The sequence below is a fragment of the Malus sylvestris genome, chromosome 7, assembly GCF_916048215.2.
Source record: "Malus sylvestris chromosome 7, drMalSylv7.2, whole genome shotgun sequence".
In the NCBI taxonomy this organism is placed as follows: Eukaryota; Viridiplantae; Streptophyta; class Magnoliopsida; order Rosales; family Rosaceae; genus Malus; species Malus sylvestris.
Window position 1 is genome coordinate 32,009,161 of NC_062266.1, and position 20,448 is coordinate 32,029,608.

The 20,448-nt window shown below is 37.9% G+C and overlaps 4 protein-coding genes across 9 annotated transcripts in view; 2 read left to right on the forward strand and 2 right to left on the reverse strand.

Annotated features, from left to right (window-relative positions):
• Nucleotides 1–7,908, forward strand: part of LOC126629290 (disease resistance protein RPV1-like) — a 29,143-nt gene extending 21,235 nt beyond the window's left edge. Inside the window, exons 1-8 of one of the 6 annotated variants that reach the window (XM_050299281.1) lie at nt 1,364–1,984; nt 2,321–3,431; nt 3,702–4,010; nt 4,110–4,846; nt 5,267–5,423; nt 5,466–5,779; nt 5,922–6,019; nt 6,676–7,908. In XM_050299281.1, the coding sequence (XP_050155238.1) occupies nt 1,500–1,984; nt 2,321–3,431; nt 3,702–4,010; nt 4,110–4,846; nt 5,267–5,423; nt 5,466–5,779; nt 5,922–5,952 (3,144 nt within the window). In that variant the 5' untranslated portion in view covers nt 1,364–1,499 and the 3' untranslated portion in view covers nt 5,953–6,019; nt 6,676–7,908. Of the gene's footprint in view, nt 1–1,359; nt 1,985–2,320; nt 3,432–3,701; nt 4,011–4,109; nt 5,780–5,921; nt 6,029–6,675 lie in introns of those variants that run through there. The other 5 variants (XM_050299278.1, XM_050299280.1, XM_050299279.1 and 2 more) reach the window with 5 other exon arrangements.
• On the forward strand, nt 7,278–8,573 carry LOC126629291 (TMV resistance protein N-like). Its single transcript, XM_050299283.1, has 2 exons — nt 7,278–7,759; nt 8,026–8,573. Exons 1-2 carry the CDS (start codon nt 7,278–7,280, stop codon nt 8,105–8,107), a joined length of 564 nt encoding a protein of 187 aa, XP_050155240.1. The 3' UTR covers nt 8,108–8,573.
• A 3,520-nt stretch (nt 8,574–12,093) lies between these two features.
• Nucleotides 12,094–12,762, reverse strand: LOC126630286 (TMV resistance protein N-like; the record flags this gene model as incomplete). Its single annotated transcript, XM_050300376.1, has 1 exon — nt 12,094–12,762. A coding segment is annotated over one exon (669 nt), but the record flags the coding sequence as incomplete, so codon positions are not given.
• LOC126629451 (TMV resistance protein N-like) lies at nt 12,740–20,077 on the reverse strand. Its single transcript, XM_050299488.1, has 2 exons — nt 19,010–20,077; nt 12,740–12,949 (listed from the first exon to the last, which is right to left on the reverse strand). The coding sequence occupies exons 1-2, from the start codon at nt 19,329–19,331 to the stop codon at nt 12,765–12,767; spliced, it is 507 nt and encodes a 168-aa protein (XP_050155445.1). The 5' UTR covers nt 19,332–20,077; the 3' UTR covers nt 12,740–12,764.
• Nucleotides 20,078–20,448: the final 371 nt, after the last annotated feature.

A 20,448-nucleotide genomic window follows, 5' to 3' on the forward strand; every position in this document is an offset into this window, starting at 1 on the left:
AATAAAATCCTAAAAAGACGAGATATCACACATAATGTGCCATATGTCCTATTAACTTACCCTAGTTAACTTTAAGAGAAATTGTAGCAATGGATGTGTCCTTCTTGATGACTCGTTCGATAGTAGAGAATATTATTATCATTCATAATTTAACAATACAAACAAGTTACAATTGTTGCCGGTGAGATTTCATGCCGTGAAAACGTCGCCTAATAAGCTCCTTAACAATAAAAGCAAAAACATCTCTCTCAATATAAACAACCAAGCCATCACTCGATCATCAAGCTCCCATTTTGTGAAGTTCTAGTAGTTTTGTAGCCAAAAGCATATACATCAAAGATTTCAGAGTAATATTGTTACTTACTTGCCGCTCACGATGGCGTTGGATATGACACATATGTGAGATGCTTATACTTAACTGAGAATATTTCCAGCCACCCTAAGAAGATCGGGATATATTTCCGGTTTACTATGAAGTTGTTGGTTAGGCAAGTGTAGATTCATCATACTACTATGACCCTTCACGTTTTCTTAGGTCAAAATCAATGCAGATTCCTTTTACATCGAAATTTCCTGGAAGAATATGTGAAAACACATAAAACATAATTTTATTATCCCTATTGTTGTAGTATGGCTATCTCCACTGTGAATCATGCACTGGAGTTTTTTTTTTTTTTTTTTTTTTTTTTTTTTTTTTTTTTTTTTCTTTTTGGCGTGATTAAATTTCAATGTGTGCTTTATTAATGTATTTAGATGAATAAATTTTCAATGTAAAGTAATGCATTTGATATTCCAAACGCCTGGATGTTAATTTTTGAATTTATTATGATATGATATGGAGATACTAAAAATTAGGGGATGTGCTATCCACACATCTCATTTTACTTCTCACACACCCTTGATAATTTCTGTCCGTTGATCTTCTTCAACTCATTCTGATCTGACGGCCGAAAATTAAAAAGATGTGTGAGAAGTAAAATGGAGTGTGTAGATATCACACCCCAAAATTAGGTATAAAAATTGCTTATCAAAGAGTTATTTTAAATATGTTGCGACCGAAATTATCAAGAGAAGACGAGGGGACTACGGTCGTATATGCTCGTGGGCTTTGGGCCTATACATTTGGCCTATACATTTCCAAATCTGAGCATCTCTTTGATCGAGTAGGCAAGTGCTGTTGGGTAGGCAAGCGTAGACTCAACCTGGTGCTTTGACCCAGTGCCCAACATTTCTTAGCGTTTCCTTGGGCATATAAAACCAGAGTATGCTTATTCCTTTTACACCGAAATTTCTTGGAAGAATATGTGAAAGGACATAAAGCATAGTTTTCTTTTGTCCTTTTTGCGTAATCATAAATTTAAAAAAGAGTGAGCTAATATTGACCTGGTACGATCAGACCATTTTCCGGTGATCAATTTGTAGATCAATTGAGTATTTCTGTTCTTACATTACTCTTAGTCTTAGCTGCTCGATCATCGCTGACAAGGTGCAATCGTTTAATGGGTGCTTCTTCTTCTTCTTCTACTGGCCTTCGTCGGAAATACGATGTGTTCATCAATTTCAGAGGGGAAGACACTCGCAGGGGCTTCGTCAGCCATCTCTACAAAGCTCTGCGTCAGAAACCAATCAACACCTTCATTGATGCTGAAGACCTCAGGAAAGGCGACTGCCTTTCCGAGCTCCAGACAGCAATTCAAGAGTCAAGGCTTTCGATTGTAGTTTTCTCTCAAAACTATGCTTCTTCCACTTGGTGCTTGAAGGAACTCGTCGAAATTTTGGAATGCAAGGATACCAAGAACCAGATTGTGGTCCCCATCTTCTACCAAGTTGATCCGTCTGATGTTCGTAAACTCAAGAGAAGTTTCGGCGAAGCTTTTCATCAGCATGAAGTCCATTCTAACGCCGACATGGAGAAGGTGCGGAGCTGGAGGTCCGCCCTTACACGAGCCACCAATTTATCCGGCTGGGATTCGCAAAAATATGAGTAAATTCTAATTTGCTTTAGTTTCTTATTAATTTTTGGGATTTTGTTAACCTTTAGGATCATTTGATAAATATTTTGTTTTAAGTTTTTAGTTTTCATTTTTTTCCAAAAACTAACAGATAAAACTTGTGATCCAATGTACGAGTTTTATTCAAAACGGTTGTAAAGAGCCATCAGATCGCTATATGCAATATTTAACTGTTGATTTTTGGAAACTATCTAAATTTTAAAACTGAAAACTGAATTTTAAAAAGAAAATGAAATGAGAATAGTTATCAAAATGACCCGTTAATTATTATTTGGTGTTGTTATTATGTTGTTTTTTAATTTTGACAGGAATGATGCAGAGCTTATTGAGGATATTGTACAAGATGTTTTTGGGAAATTGATCCACATCTCATCAACATCAAGCGAAGATAATGACTTGATTGGAATGGATTCTCATATGCATGAAATGTATTTCCTATTACATCCTGACCCTACTAGAGTGGAATTGGCTGATGTTCGTATTGTCGGAATATGGGGTATGGGTGGTTTAGGCAAAACAACCATCGCTAGAGCTGTTTATGATAAAATCGCTTATCGATTTGACACTTGTTGCTTTCTTGAAAATGTCAAGGAGGGTTTCATGAAGCATGGCGAACTACATATGCAGACACAACTTCTATCAAGTATCTCGGGCAACAAGGTGAGGAGTTCCGACATATTGAATAAAGGTTTCCAGGTGATGTTGAAAAGCCTAGGTCAGAGAAAAGTTCTTCTTGTTGTTGATGATGTGGACAAATTAGCTCAAATTGAAGCCTTACTCGGAAAGCAACATTTTTTTGGTGGTGGAAGTAGAATCATTATAACAACTAGAGATCTGCAATTATTAAGCGGAGCTGATGCGATATATAGGCCCAAAATTTTCAGTGATCCTGGAGCTCTGGAACTCTTTAGGCGGTACGCCTTTAGAACAAATCAACCCACCAAAGATTATGATGATCTTTCATGGCGTGTCATACAATATGCTCAAGGTTTGCCATTAGCACTCAAAGTCTTGGGAGCTTTTCTTGATAATAAAACTGTACAAGAGTGGGAAGCGGTGTTAGAAAAAATAAAGAAAATCCCGGAAAGGGGAATTCATGATGTGCTTAAAACAAGCTTTGATGGACTAGATGACACAGAGAAGGACATCTTTCTAGATATTGCATGTTTCTTTAAAGGAATGGAAGAAGACTATGCAACTGAAATTCTGAATAGTTGTGGTTTCTATGCTTCTGCTGGAATAAGAGTTCTAATAGATCGAGCACTCATAATTGTCTCGGGGGAGGGGGAACTGGAGATGCATGATTCACTAGAAGAAATGGGTCGGGAAATAGTTCGCCAAGAATCTGTCAAAGAGCCTGGGAGACGAAGTAGGTTGTGGAGTTATGAAGATGTTCATCATGTGCTAACTCAAAATACCGTGAGTAATCTTTTTCTTATGCAACGCTTAGTAGAAAGCTTCAAATTTTGACCAAAATCTATTTCTTAGGCCCACTAAAAATTAAAATTGGAAACTAAAATGGTTAGCAAACGAGTTATGTGTTTTCAATTTTCTTATTTCTAAAAAAAAAATAATCAAAACAAAAGTTAAAAACTGAAAATGAAATATCAAACGGCTCCTTAAGAAATAACCATTAACTTCACATTCTTAACAGGCTCACTATTTTTTCCTTCACTTTGATTTGCACAGGCTACAAAAGTAGTTGAAAGCTTAATCCTGGATTTGACGAACTCAGATGAGGTATTCTTAAATGCTGAAGCTTTTGTTATTATGACTCAACTAAGACTTCTTAAGATCAGTCAGAAGTATTCCATTTTTAAACATGATTATTGCAAACAACACCTGATGGGGCGCTTCAAGTTTCTTTCTCATGAGTTGAGGTGTCTCATCTGGAATGGATTCCCCCTTAAGTCCTTGCCATCCAACTGTCAATTCAAAAATCTTGTTGACCTTGACATGCAATATAGTCTCATTGAGCAACTTTGGGAAGGAATCCAGGTACGTACAATCACCATTTACACGTATGTGTTTCTTTTAAATGTTTAGGTTCTGAGATGTCTTATTAAGTAATACATGTTTTCCTGAATGTTTTAACAGGCACTAGAAAAGTTGAAATTCATCAATTTAAGTTATTGTCAATACCTTAAGGAGACCCCAGACTTCACAAAGGTGCCAAATCTTGAGGGGCTAATCCTTCAAAGTTGTATAAGTTTAGTTGAGGTTCACCCATCTATTTCGACTCTTACAAACCTTGTTTTATTGAATTTGAATGGGTGCAAAGAACTTAAGATTCTAGCCAGCAGCATTTGTATGCACTCTCTTAAAACCCTTGATCTTTATGGTTGCTCAAATCTTGACAAGTTTCCTGAGATTTTAGAAGTTATGGAGGAACTATCAGAACTTGATTTATCCGGTTCAAAAATTAAAGAACTGCCCTCATCAATTAATAATCTCATGGGGTTGACTAATTTAAACTTAAAAGATTGCAAGGAACTTAAGAGTCTTCCAAGCAGCATTCGTATGAAATCTCTCGAAACCCTTGATCTTTCTGGTTGCTCGAGTCTTGAGATGTTTCCAGAGATTTCAGGAGTTATGAAGGCACTATCATGGCTTAATTTATCCGGGTCAAAAATTAGAGAACTACCCTTGTCAATTAATAATCTCACGGGGTTGAGTTATTTGAACCTAGAAGATTGCAAGGAACTTAAGAGTCTTCCAAGCAGCATTCGTATGAAATCTCTCAGAACCCTTGATCTTTATGGCTGCTCGAGTCTTGAGATGTTTCCAGAGATTTTAGAAGTTATAAAGGAACTATCAGAGCTTAATTTATCTGGGTCAAAAATTAAAAAACTGCCCTCTTCTATTGATAATCTCACAGGGTTGAGTTATTTGAGCTTAGAAGATTGCAAGGAACTTAAGTGTCTTCCAAGCAGAATTGGTATGAAATCTCTCAACTCCCTTTGTCTTTCTGGTTGCTCGAGTCTTGAGATTTTGCCCGAGATTTCTAAGGTTATGCAAAAACTCTCAGAGCTTAATTTATCCGGGTCAAAAGTCAAAGAATTGCCCTCGTCAATTAATAATCTCATGGGGTTGAATTATTTGTTCCTAGAAGATTGCAAGGAACTTAAGAGTCTTCCAAGCAGCATTTGTATGAAATCGCTCAAAGTTCTTGATCTTTCTGGGTGCTCGAGTCTTGAGATGTTTCCCGAGATTTTAGAAGTCATGAAGAACCTATGGGATCTTTATTTATCCAGGTCAAAAATTAAAGAATTGCCATCATCAATTAATAATCTCACGGTGTTGAGTTATTTGAACCTAGAAGATTGCAGGGAACTTAGAAATCTACCAAGCAGCATTTGTCAACTTAAGGTCCTTAGAAAGATTACTCTTTCTGGTTGTACAAAATTTGAGGTGTTTCCAGACATTGTAGAAAATATGGAAGGATTAAAAGAGCTTCATTTGGATGGAACATCTATCAAAGAGCTTTACCCCTCGATTGAACGGCTTCAGGGGCTTGTGTTATTAAATCTGAGAAACTGCAAAAGCCTTGTACATCTTCCCAACACTCTCTGTAATTTGGCACACCTTGTAGCTCTTGATCTCCGTGAGTGCACAAATCTATCTCAATTACCTGTCAACTTTGGGCATACTAACATTTTGACAACTGTACTATCCCAAACATCATCGGCATCCACTCTAGAGCACCGTAGTGAAGGTTTGACACGTGTACTACACTCCCAAACATCATTGGCATGCACGATAGGGAGGTTAGAACTTTTGCTTTAATACCTATAATGGTTTATTGCTGTTCATGTGGATTACATTTGTTGCCTATCTTTTCGTTTGGGTTTGCGGGGTTCAAGTGCTTGTGTGCTGCTTTTCTTATACTTTTGATTTGTGCTGGTGCAGAAACTGTGAAGATGTTGCAAATTACTTTTGATGAGCCCTCCGAATTTGTGTAAATGTCCAAATGACTATATTACTCCAGACTAGATTGCTTTTTTGGCGTAAGTGGGGTATAATGATGGGATTTTCAACTGCTTGTCATATGCATCATCAGCACACCCTGCATACATCAGTAGCTTAGGTAGTTATAAAATTTTCCTTTGAAGGAAATCAAAGAAAAATGAAGCCTTTAAAGTTTTACAGAACATTGCATAGTTGACGTCCACCTTGCCTTAAAAAATACAACCGAAAGTTAAAAACTCAAAACTGTTCAAAATATCCCAATCTGTGGACATGTTGTGTTGTGATTGCTTCCCATTACGTTTTTTTTCCGCCAATCTTTGTGCCCCATTGAAAGTGATGCCGGTTTTAGTTGTATGCTCACATAAGACTGACTTTATTGACTTTGTCTTATTGGATTTCTCAACCGGTTAGCCAGACTAGATTTCATATGTCACACTCACACATCTATCTAGCCAATTTCTCCAGTTATTAGTAGAGGACATATGTTAACAAAGCTTGTCTGACTCTCCTCGACTCCTCCCCAAATACTCAAAGTCCCCTCAGCAACCAATGTCTGTCTCTCACATTCACTGCGAGCACACCCCAACACCCCAAACCCACCCTCACCATCAACTCCATAGTTTCACTTTTACTTTTTTGGAATTGAAGTGCAGTTCACTTATTTGGAGTTGTTCTTTTATCTATTATTGTTTAGAATTGAATGAAGAGAGGAGGTTGATGGTGTACGTGGGAAGCAATTCAACTGACCCTGATCCCAGCTCCTTGTGTTTGGAAGGAACTTTGGATTGCAGAGTTGTTGCCGGGAAGATTGTGATTTGTGACAGTGGTATTAGGCCCAGAGTGCTGGAGGGACAGGTGGTGAAAGATGCAGGAGCCATTGGTATGATTTTGGCAAACACAGCTGTAAGCGGAGAACAAACGTTTCTGTTTTGACACTCCATACAACTGTCACTAATGTTGGCCCTGCGGTTCCGAATTACCATGCCATAAGTTTCGTAGTTCAAAGGGTGCTTATGTGAAAGTCGAGCCTCGGACGTTTAACTTCACCAGAGCAAATCAAAAGCTATCTTATAAGATCACCTTCACTACGAAATCTCGGCAGGCGGTTCAGGAATTCAGAGGGTTGGTGTGGAAGGATGGAGTGCACAGGGTGAGAAGCCCTATTGTTGTAGTTTGGCCACCTCCACTGTGAATCATGCACTGGAGATTTTTTTTTTCTTTTGGCATGATTTACTTTCAGTGTGTGTTTGTGTTAATGCTTTTTATTCCATCCGAGCATTTCAGTCCTTGCAGTACATGAGCATTTCAGTTCTGCGATCGATCACATGCGTATTAATGGCTGCTGCTGCTTCTTCGTCTTCATCCGACAGTCATGGAAAATACGAGTTCTTGAATTTTAGAGGACTCGAGGCTGCTGCTTCTTCTTCGTCGGCCATCTCTACAAAGCTCTGGAACAGAAAGCAATCAACACCTTCATTGACGCCGAAGAGCTTAAAAAAGCCAATGACCTTTCGGAGCTCCTGGCAGCTATCAGCGACTCAGAGGCTTTCGATCCTATTTTTTTTTCGGAAACCATGCTTCTTCGACGTGGTCACGTGGTGCTTGAAAGAACTCGTCCAGATAATGGAATGCATGGATGCACACAAGCAGATAGTGGTTCCTGTTTTCTACGAAGTCGATCCCTCCGATATTCGAAAACTCAAAGGAAGTTTTGCCGAAGCTTTTGCTAAACATGAACGCGATTCTAACGCTGGCGTGAAGGAGGTGCAGAGTTGGAGGTCAGCTCTTGCTTCCAGTTGGGATTCGCATAATTATAAGTTCAATTTTTTTTCACATGCACTTGCTATTAAAGTATGTTTGCTGTACAAATATCATAATTAGAAAATGTTCGTTTTCTTAATCAAGATTAATTGGAGACTGTTAATTACCCCTATGCATCGAACAAATCCACGATTTTGGTCAATTTGAATATAAATGGCTAAATTCATCATTTGAAGCTTTGACTCTTTTGTGATAAAATCGCTTGTCAATTTGAATTTTGAAGCTTGCTGCTTTCTCGAGAATGTCGAGGAAGGCTTCTCGAACAATGGTGCAGTACTACATATGCAGGAAGTGCTTCTTTCTAGTATCTTAAAGGAAAAGATGCGGAGTTTAGGCACGTTGGATCGAGGTTCCAAGATGATAATGGATACGAAGGAAAAATGTTTTCATTGTGAAAGCCCACAACTGGGGTATGTGATTAGGGTTATTTGGCAGCAGCTGCTGCCCCTTTGTTTAGAGCAGATTGTGCGAAAAGAAAGTAGCAGCAGACAGCCCCCAAGAGAAGAAGAGGAGCTAATCACTCCATCAGAGTTGTAGTTGTTTTATTAGCTTTGAGCTTTGTATAGAGTGGAAATTAATCATTATATTTCATTCTCTATTTGTTTATTTGGTGTGTGAAAGCTATTGGGTGTATCTGGGGTTTTGGATTGTAAGGTTGCCAAATACTTTGTAAATTAATACTCCCATTTGGTTGATAGTGGACTATTAGTGAGCTCCTACTGCTCTGAGAACATAATCCAGTTACACCGACTACTGAGAAACCTTGTTAAATCTTGGTGTCTTTTATATTTTATTCTTGCAATTTATTTGGTATAATTGTTGTGGGTTATTTTGAGTTGGTTTCCAAATGGTTTGATGCTATTCTTCCATAACAATTGGTATCAGAACATTGGTTGCTCTTGGGAATCGTGTAGTTGTTAAAGATGTCAGACAAGATAAGACCCTTTTGGAAGCAACTCAAGAGTTTGCAAGAACTACGGTGCAAAATAAAAAATTTGAAGTGGAAAAGTTTGATAGCACAAGCAACTTCGAATGTGGCAATGTAAGGTTAAGGATGTGTTGGCTCAACAAGATCTACTTGCTGCTTTGGGAGATAAGTCAGAAGTTATGTCGAAGTCAAAATGAGAAAAATTAAATTTGTAGGCTTGCTCTACAATTCGGTTGTCACTTGCAAAACCTCAGAAATATTTTGTGATGAGGGAGTCAATGGCAAAGCTGTTGTGACAAAAATTAGAAGACAAGTACACACGAAGAGTGTGGAGAACATACTACACTTGAAGATGATTAGACTCCTTGATACTTTTGATAAGTTGATTGCCAATTTGATGAATTTAGACGAAGATATTAAGAATAAAGATAAAACCTTAATATTGTTAAGTTCTTTTCCGGATTCTTATGAGTACTTTGTTACAACTATCATTTGGGATTTGATCCTCCGTTGGAGTTGGTCTAACGAGTCTGGTTTTCTAGTAATTAGGTAGCCCGAAAGAGTTCACAGTTTAGTGAGGAGAAGGAATCAAGGAAAAGAAGAAAGAATTTGACCCAGTGTAGCTTACATTGAAGTCACCATTTACAGTGGGGATATCGATAATTTGCACCGACGTGATCAAATTGTTCGGCAGATTGCTACCCGATAAATAACAAAAATTTCATCAGTGAGTACCGGCAGTGTCGACTTATTTCTGCAAAATAGGTCCGAACATAAAACTTATAACTCAACAGACACAAATTAATAGAATTATGGGCTGACAAACAGGAGCCAACTTCGCAAAGAAAAGCTAAATACAAGAGCAATCAAAACGAAACACACCAAATATCAGTGCTTCACAACGGCACAAAATACAGAAATTAACCACCAACTCAAAACTCGACAGAACCGCAAACTCCATTCCGCCAAATCCTTATTCTTTCCTCCTCCCAAGTCCCTACTATTTTCACTCAACTCAATCTTCATGTAGTTTTGGTGCCAAGTTCTCCACAGATGCAACACCATATCCTCCCTCCCACCTCTCCTGGAGGGTGCCACCACCTTCTCCTCTTCCTTCTCCTCTTCCTTATGGCTCGACTCGTCAAGATCACTCAAAATTGCCCCGACAGCGACCGCCTCCTCCTCTTTCCCTTCCACATAGCTTGACCCCTCAGGATCATTCAAACTTGCCCCAACACCCACTGCCTCCTTTTCCTCACAGCTTTAGTCCACCACATTACTCAGAGGTGCCGTGCCCCGAAACTGAGCCAATTCCCCCAAAGTGCTGAAAAATTGCAATTTTGGGTGGGTGCCGGTTGGTCCATGATTGTTGTCTTTATGTATGCCAGTTCCCATCACGTCAAGACGCTTCAAGTACCACAAGTCCTCAGGCAATTTAGAAAGTTTTGAGCACCCATTGAGAGTGAGCCATTCAAGATTTAATAAATTACAGATAATGTCCAGAAGATAGACGAAGCTTTTGCAGTTTCTCAAATTTAATGACACAAGCCCCCGAAGGCGTTCAATTGATGGGGGAAGCTCTCTGATAGATGTCCTGTCCAAATCAAGACCGGTTAATTGTTCCATATTTTCTACAATGTCTGGAAACACCGAAAACTTTGTACAACCACAGAGAGAGAGATAACTTAGGGACTTGAGCTGACAAATTCTGCTTGAAAGACCCTTGAAGTATTTGCAATGCCTTAGCGTCAAAGTAACTAGACCCGTAAGGTTGTAAATTAACAAGGGCAACTCTACAATCGCAATCCCATTTAAACCAATCCTTGATGGATCTTTCATATCTCCTGAAAAGTTCTGGGTGCCAAAGGTTCGAAGAGATCTCATAAGATCGCCAATTGGTGAGTCTTCAATTGTAGTCCAATCTAAATGAAGCTCTGATAGGTTCTTCATAACTTTTAGAAACTCTGGAAGCTTCTTCAGATTTGAGCAGCCAGAAAGATTAAGGGTTTGGAGAGATCTCATATGAATGCTGCTTGGAAGAATCTTTAATCTTCTGCAACCCTTCAGGATCAAAGTAACAAGTCCTGTCAAATTTTGAATGGACGAGGGCAGTTCTGAAATTGCAGTCTCATCTAAGTTAAGCTCCAATAGGTTCTCCATAACTTCAAGAATTTCTGGAAACTGATACAGATTTGAGCAGCCAGAAAGATTCAAGGTTCGAAGAGATCTCATATGAATGATGCTTGGAAGACTACGAAGTTCTTTGCACTGTTCCAGACTCAAACTCTCAAGGTTTTTAAGAGATGAAATTGATGGACAAAGCTCTCTACTAGATGTTTTATCTCTCTTAATCCTTCCATATTTCCTACATCTTTTGGAAACACCTCAAGCTTTGAACAACCAGAAAGATTAAGAAATTTAAGGGACTTGAGTTGAACAATGCTTCTTGGAAGAATCTCAAGATCTCTGCAATATTCAAGGTTCAAGGTAACAAGACCTGTAAGATTGTTAATTGAACAGGGAAGTTTCCATATTGCAGTACCTTGCAAATAAAGCTCCGAAAGGTTCTCCATAACTTCTGGAATATCTGGAAAGTTCCGAATGTTTGAGCAAAAAGAAAGATTCAAGGTTTCAAGAGATTTCATACAAATGCTGCTTGCAAAAGTATAGAGGTTGTTGCACCAACTTAGATCCAAGAGGACAAGTTTTTCAAGGGCTGAAATGGATGAGTGAACCCCATGTAAACTTGTACAACCCTCAAGAATAAGTTTCTCAAGATTCTTCGCCTTGGTGAAGTCGGGTGTTTCCATAAGACGATGAGAGCCTTTTAAATTGATAACTTTCAACTTTTCTAGAGACTGTCAAAACACATCCAGATAAACATGCATTACATAACAAGTCATCTAAGAACTAAACCATTTGATAGAAGAAAAAAAAACATAAGCAGATGATGATTGTACCTTAGTTCCTTTCCAAAGGTGTTCAACTCGACTATATTGCATGAACAAGATTCTCCGGGTTAAAATTGGACGATAAAGAATTCAGGGGACATTTGTGCCAGAAGAGACAACTTAACTTTTCAGAGAGAAACTTTCAGTCCTTACACTCCCGTTGATCATAGTATGAGTAAACTCTAAGTAGTCTTCGTTCAGTCATTTTAGAAATAGTTGTATCTAGCTGTACCACATTGTCTGAGTTTGGCCAACCCACAACTATGCTTTCAACTACTTCAGTAGCCTGAATAACCAAAGATTGAAAGTTAAGGTAGTACAAATATACAAAAACTTTTTGAAAATTATAAAGCTAATCCATGTTTTCATGAATTGGATTTTGATCAAAGTTTAGCCTTTCTACTAGTGAGTACTACAAAAGAAAAGGAGAGGTCATGAATATATGTCTCACTGTATTATGAGTTAACACATGACAAACATCTTCATTGTTCCACAACCTGCTGTGCCTCCCAGGCTCTTTGATAGATTCTTGGCGGACTATTTCACAACCCATTTCCTCTAGTAAATCATGCATCTCGAGTATACCATCAGATGAGATAGCTACAAGAGCTATACCAACTAGTACGTCTAATCCAGTATGGGGATGGAAGCCACAACCCTCCATAATCCTTGTTGCGTAGTCTTTTTTCATTTGTTTAAAGAAACAAGCAATATCTAGACATATTTCCTTCTGCAAACCATCTAGTCCACCAAAGCTTGTTCTAAGAACTTTCTGAATTCCCTCATGCGGGTTTCTCTTGATTTTCTTTAACTCATCTTTCCACATAAGTACGCTTTTGTTATCGAGAAAAGCTCCCAAGATTTTTAGTGCTAAAGGCAGGCCTTGAGCATACTTTATGAAATGGCTTGACAGATCATTGTATTCTCCTGTGGGTTGTTTTGTACTGAAAGCATACTGCTTAAAGAGTTCAAGAGCCTCATCATCTTTTAACAACTTGGGCTCACCAACTCTACTTAGTGATTGTTTATCTCTGGTTGTAATAATGATTCGACTTCCGCCACCAAATGACGGTCGCTTTCCAATTAAGGCTCAATTTGGGCTGAATTGTCGACATTATCAAGAACAAGTAAAAGCTTTTTCTTACCTAACCTTTCCAACATCACCTGGAAACCATAACTCAAAATGTCCGAACTCCCAACCTTGTTGTTTGTGATACTAGATAGAAGTTCTGCCTGCATATTTACTGGTGCTTCACCTGCATCAACCGCTGGGAAACGTGTAAAACATATAGAGAATTTGATTATGAACTTTGAATATTATATCACAGTACCAAGTTAACCACTTACCTGCAGACGATGACATGCTTGTTGGGATTAGGGTTCTTCTGCAGCTCTCCTCTTCAGTATGCAAGGTCTCAAGAATGGGGTTGAGTTTCTGTAATCTTGCGTGTTTTTAGAGAGAGTGCAGGGACCTTAATACATATACCATACACAGTGGTAATCAACTAGGACTCTTCCCATTGAGTAATCCTGATTGATCTCAACCTTATCACCGTGACTTCCTTTATTCATATCAGCTAGAAAGACTTCTAGTAATACCATGAGTGTTCCAGCTAATGAATCCTAACATACATGTTCCTTATCAGCTCACAAACATTGTCAATCTTGATCTCTAATATTCCCACGTGAATAACAAGTGCTAACCAAGTGTATAGCTCTCATCAGAACTTACATTCTCCCACTAGAGCTACACTTGGTTAACCATTGCTAACCTTTATGCAAGATTATTCTTAAATGGCCACGAAATCAATATTGACACAAATCATGATTCCAGGCTTAGGTCATTAACCAGCATCTGTAAAGGACTAAAGGGTAACATACTCTTTATCTTGAATAATATCCCCATAATCACATTTACAAAGCTGACTAACACATTAAACCCCAACAAGATATGAAATTATAGTATTGAAAATGTCTGCAAATGTATTTATCATCATCTCAATACATGGTCCTCCTTCGAATTGAAAAACAATTCATCTTGATGGTTGTTAATCTTGATAACAATTGCACATATTGTCATACCATTATGCAAATAAAAATTTATACAAACATTCTCGACTAAACTGCACATTTAAGGGAAAACTTTGACAACCTCACAGTTTCATCTTTATTAGTCAAGAATCTTTAGTAGTCTTTAAATAAGATAAACAAACAACCTTAGCAACTAGAAAACAAGAAAATTCTTTAAATAATACTTAGCTCCCACTAGTCAGCTGCATCGAAATTTGCCAAAACACCCATCTTTGCGACATGCTTCTTGAAAACTGAAACTGGTACATCCTTGTTCAAAGGATCAGCAATCATAGCCCCAGTCTCTAAGTAGTCAATCTTTATTAATCCAGCCATCACCTTTTCTCGAGCAATAAGATACTTAATATCCAAGTTCCTTGTTGCTGAAGATCTTTTGTTATTCTTGGTGAAGAATATGGCTGCATTATTGTCACAGAAAAGCTGAATTGGTCTTGAAATTGAATCAACCACTTTCAAACCTGAGATGAAATTTTTCAACCAAATAGCTTGATCAATAGCTTCACAACAAGAAAGATATTCAGCCACCATGGTCGAAGCTGCCACGGTCGCTTGCTTTACACTTCTCCAAGAAATAGCACCGCTTGCCATTGTGAAAACAAACCCCGATGTGGATTTAAGATCATCTGGACACCCAGCGAAGTCTGAGTCACTATAACCCTCCAATACAAAATTATCAATGCTTCTGTAAACCAACATGTGTTCTTTGGTCTTCTGGAGATACCTTAAAACTCTTTTTGCTGCATTCCAATGAGCTTCACCCGCGCAAGATTGAAATCTGCCAAGCACACTTATTGTGAAGGCAAGATCAGGTCGTGTGCACACTTGTGCATACATCAAACTTCCAACAAGAGAAGCATATGGTCTTTCCTCCATGTTTTTCTTCTCTAAATCGGTTTTAGGGCACTGAGACTTGCTTAGTTTATCACCCTTTGAGATTGGCATTTCTGTGGTTCCACAAGAAGACATGTTGAACCTTTTAAGAACCTTTTCGATATATCCTTTTTGTGACAGCCCTAGTAATCCTCTCCTTCTATCTCTTTTAATTTCAATTCCAAGAACATATGTTGCTTCCCCGAGATCCTTCATTTCGAAATTCTTCTGCAAGAATGTTTTAGTTTCATTTAACAAACATGCAGCATTGGTGGCAAGGAGAATGTCGTCCACATAAAGAACAAGTATGATAAAATTGCTCCCACTGATCTTCATGTAGATGCAAGCATCAGAGGGATTTTCAATGAAACCATACTCTTTCACCACCCTTTGAAACTTAAGATACCATTGTCTCGATGCTTGCTTGAGGCCGTAGATAGATTTCTTCAACTTGCAGATTAGTTTCTCCTTTCCTTCTTCTATAAACCCTTCTGGTTGTCTCATATATATATTCTCATCTAAATCACCATTTAAGAACGCAGTTTTAACGTCCATTTGGTGTAAAATTAAATCATAATGAGCAACAATCGCCATGATCACCCTAAACGCATCCTTGGTTGACATAGGGCTGAAAGTTTCCTTGTAATCGACACCCTCTCTTTGAGTGAATCCCTTGGCTACAAGTCGTGCTTTGTGTCTCTCCACATTTCCATTCGAATCTTTCTTTGTCTTGAATACCCACTTACACCCTATTGGTTTCATTTCTTCCTTTTTCTCTACTAATTCCCATACCTCGTTGTTCTTCATCGAATTTAGCTCACATTGCATAGCTTCCAACCACTTTTCAGAGTTAACACTTGAGACAGCTTCTTTAAAAGATTTTGGATCATCAAACTCAGACAAGTCTATATCATTCTCGGTGCTTTCAGTCATATAAATAAAATCAGTTAGGGCAGTAGTTCTTCTTACCCTAGTTGATTTTCTCAAGTTCGTGGGATGAGCTTGGATTGTTGTTTCTTCTTCTCCATGTTGTTCAGGTTCTACCATTGTCAAATCTTGATTAATGACTTCATTTGCAGTTGTGGGCCCTTCCACTTCATCATTTTGTCCTTGTTGCAAGTCATATGTAGCTTCTTCAACATCTGTAATTGCATGCCCAGGTATCTCAATGTAAGGTATTGAAGTTGACGTATTAGTTGCATGTTCCACTTCATTCTTTTCTTCAAAAATAAACTCATCATCATGATTCCCACTATCTTGTTCCAAGTTGTTTTCCATAAACACAGCTTTCCCTGTCTCAACAATTCTAGTATGATGACTGTTAGGGCAATAAAATCTGAACCCTTTTGATCTTTCTGCATAACCAACGAAAAAACAACTGACAGTTTTTGGGTCAAGTTTTCTTCCATTGGGATTATATACCTTTGCTTCAGCCGCACACCCCCAAATGTGTAAATGGTTTAGGCTAGGTGTTCTAGTAGTCCACAGTTCGAATGGTGTGGACTCAACGGCTTTTGAAGGGACTCTATTAAGCAAATAATTAGCAGTTTTCACTGCCTCTCCCCAAAGAGTCTTAGGCAAACTCACCCTACAAATCATACTTCTCACCATGTCCATTAGGGTTCTATTTCTTCTCTCCGCAACCCCATTTTGCTCGGGTGTGCCTGGGGTGGTATATTGAGCTATTATTCCATGTTCTTGCAAATATAAAGCAAAGGGTCCAGGATGTCTACCGGTTTGTGCATATTTTCCATAATATTCCCCACCTCTATCAGACCTAACAATCTTTATTTTTCTGTCCAGTTGATTTTCCACTTCCTTTTTGTAAATTTTGAAAACTTCTAAAGCTTTAGATTTTTCAGAAATTAAGTATAGATAACAATATCTTGAAAAATCATCAATAAAGGTTATAAAATACTTGTATCCTTCAATTGTTTGTGTAGGGAAAGGACCACAAATGTCTGTATGGATGATTTCCAAGAGCTGTTTGCTCCTAGTCGAACCCTCCTTTCTTTTATTTGTCATCTTTCCCTTAACACAATCAATGCAAAAATCAAAATCGTTGAAATTCAAAGGAGGCAAAATTCGGTTTTTGACTAAAAGTTCCATTCTTGATCTTGATATGTGACCAAGCCTTTTATGCCAAAGGTTTGATGAATGCTTTGAATTTGACACTTCTTTTTCAACATTGAAAACGTTCTCAAGACTATTAAGTTTAAATTTAAACATTCCATCACACAAAGAACCACTTCCAATATGTGAAGAATTAAAAAAAACGTTGAAGCCAATGTTATTCAAAGTAAAATAAAAACCTAACAAAACTAGCTTGGAAACTGAAACAAGTTTTCTTCTCATAGTTGGTACGTAGACCACGTTTTCTAGTTCTAAAATAAAACCAAAATCTAACTTTATCCTAGCAGTCCCTATTGCCTTGACTTCAACTCTTCTTCCATTGCCAACTGAAACTTTGACTTCATCCTTATTTGGTGTTCTCTTTGTTATGAAGTCCTGCAATGAATTCGTAACATGAATAGAAGAGCCAGAGTCAAGCCACCAAGCATTGCTAGGAACATCAATTACGTTTGACTCAAAACAAGCAAAAACATTTGAAAATTTATTTTTTACCTTTCTTTGCCTCCTGTTTTGCAAGCCATGCCTTGTATTTAGGGCAGTTTCTCTTCATATGGCCTGTCTTTTTGCAAAAATAGCATTTGAAAATTGAAGAATTGTTAAGTTTGAAATTCTTTTTAGAGATGGGAACCTTAGCACTATCCCTTTTGGTAGCATCGGACATGGAATTTTTGTAGCCCTTGTTGTGACTTTGAACATAGTTGACTGACTCCCCTTTTTCCATTCTATCCTTTTTAATCCTTACTTCTTCCCCAACACATATAGAGATTAATTCATTCACATCCCATTTAGCTTGCAAAGCATTGTAAGATACTTTCAATTGAGTGTATGAATCCGGCAGTGAGTTCATGATGACATGAACAAGGAAGGTTTCAGAAATTGGTACCTCTAGCCTCTTGAGCTTTCCAGCAATATCGATCACTTTGAGTATATATTCACGCACACTTCCTTCACCATCGTACCTGATTGTAGTGAGTGCATTCATTAGATTGCCTGTTTCTGTCTTCTCAGATTCTTTGTACTTTTCTTCAATGGATTGCATAAACATCTTGGCGTTGGTTGCCTCAGGGAAACCTCCACGAACAACATCTGTCATGGTTCTCTTGATTATCATTAGTGAGATTCTGTTGGATTTCTCCTACTTCTCATATTTCGATCTTTGGCTAGAAGTACTTCCATCAGCAGGCAGTGGAGGTTCCTCAGTTCTCAGTGCCAGGTCCATATCCATAACACCCAAAACTATCTCCAAGTCTTGTCTCCATTTCTTATAGTTGACCCCAATGAGTGGTTCAACAGTATTCAAGTTCATGGAGTTAGGGTTCATGGCTGTACAATCATGTAACATGAAAGATATTAAACTTTAATCCCCAAACTTTATATCACAAACTCAAGAATCTTCGGATTAAGAGTTGTATGAAAATTTTCTTGATCATGACACTTTCACATCCAGTATACGATTTTCTGTAGCCATAATTACAAACCTTTGTGGTTGCAATAAGTGACTTGGTTCGCATATCGGTATATGAATTGTCATGCCACTATGAAATCAATACATAAACAACTAAAACATCTTTAGATGATCAGTGATTATATTTTGACCCATAGTGCCAATTCTAATTCGTAAACTGTATAAAAAAACATATATAGCACAGATAGCTTTAGCTACCATGTTCGAATATATGTCTTTCCTGTATAGTATACCATTAGACCTTAATCTGAAAATTCACACAATTCCTTATGCTTTCTTCTTTTAGGGTTAGTTGGTATGTGAAAGCTCTGATACCAAATGTAAAACATATAGAGAATTTGATTATGAACTTTGAATATTATATCACAGTACCAAGTTAACCACTTACCTGCAGACGATGACATGCTTGTTGGGATTAGGGTTCTTCTGCAGCTCTCCTATTCAGTATGCAAGGTCTCAAGAATGGGGTTGATTTTCTGTAATCTTGCGTGTTTTTAGAGAGAGTGCAGGGACCCTAATACATATACCATACACAGTGGTAATCAACTAGGACTCTTCCCATTGAGTAATCCTGATTGATCTCAACCTTATCACCGTGACTTCCTTTATTCATATCAGCTAGAAAGACTTCTAGTAATACCATGAGTGTTCCAGCTAATGAATCCTAACATACATGTTCCTTATCAGCTCACAAACATTGTCAATCTTGATCTCTAATATTCCCACGTGAATAACAAGTGCTAACCAAGTGTATAGCTCTCATCAGAACTTACAAAACGTCCCTTGACATTTTCAAGAAAGCAACTACCATCAAATTGATGTTTGATTTTGTCATAAACAGCTCTAGCAATGGTGGTTTTGCCTATACCACCCATATACCATATTCCAACAAGGCAAACATCATCCACCTGGGGACATAACAGCAAATCCATTTTCTGTAAGTGGGGATCCATTCCAACCAAGCCATCCTTTTCACTTGATGATATGTTGATCAATTTCTTGAATATACCTTGTACAATGTCCTCAATAAACTTGGCATCATCCCTATGAAATTTTAAAAGGAGTATAAAAAAGGAGTTAGAGTAAGCCATAATTTCGTACTATTGCTAGTAAGATATGTATTGACAGTTTGACATACTGAGCTAAAACTTAGTTCTTCAAGTCAAGCTAGAATTTACTTTAACCTGCATATAAAGTCTCCATTTTCTGCATATTTGTCAATTTTTATGTTTGTGACTATTGTGTTAATCAGTTTGCTCTTAACTTTTCATAGATGACAAAGATCTAGGCGGGTTACATGTTGTACTAGCATCATAGATATGTATCAACAATAATTTTTTGCTAAACTAAAAGCCTAAAACTAATTAATTAGATTATAAAGAAGTGAGAGTACTAAAACTAGTTACTTGTAATCTCGTGAGTCCCAGCCAGATAAATTGGCTGCTCTAGTGAGAGCGGACCTCCAGCTCCGCAGCTCTTCCATGCCGGTGTTAGAATCCTGTTCCTGTTTAGAAAAACTTTCTGCAAAACTTTCCTGGAGTTTACGAACATGAGTTGGACTAACTTGGTAAAAAATGGGCACCACAATCTGTTCCTGTGTATCCATGCATTCCAGTATTTGGACAAGTTCTTTCATGCACCATGTGGAAGAAGCGTAGTTTTGAGAAAAAACCACAATCGAAAGCCTTGAGCCATTAATAGCTGACAGTAGCTGTGAAAGATCGTTGCCTTTTCTAAGCTTTTCGGCGTCGATGAAGGTGTTGATTGAGTTCTGAACCAGAGCTTTGTATAGATGGCTGACAAATATCTTGCGAGTGTCCTCGCCTCTAAAATTAAGGAAAACATCATATATCCAACGGCGGGCGGGGCCAGATGAAGAAGAAGAAGAAGAAGGATAAGCCATTAGCGAGCTCAAGATTGATTGCAGCTGGTGAAAGAAGATCGGCTAGCCTACTAGTTGCAATGCAAAGCACAAGTTTGATTCATGTTTCATGTTTCATCCTTGGAATCATCAATTCTAACTAGGAATTGATTCATGTTTCATTCTTGGAAACATCGTGTCCGTCTGTTTTTGGCTCTTTCTCTGTTTTTTCCCTTTTGCTTTGGAATTTATGAATTGAGTAATGTTATTTATACCATATTTTTGTACCACATTTTCATATCATCTTAGATGACATTTGATGTGGACAGCCACATCATTGGAATTAA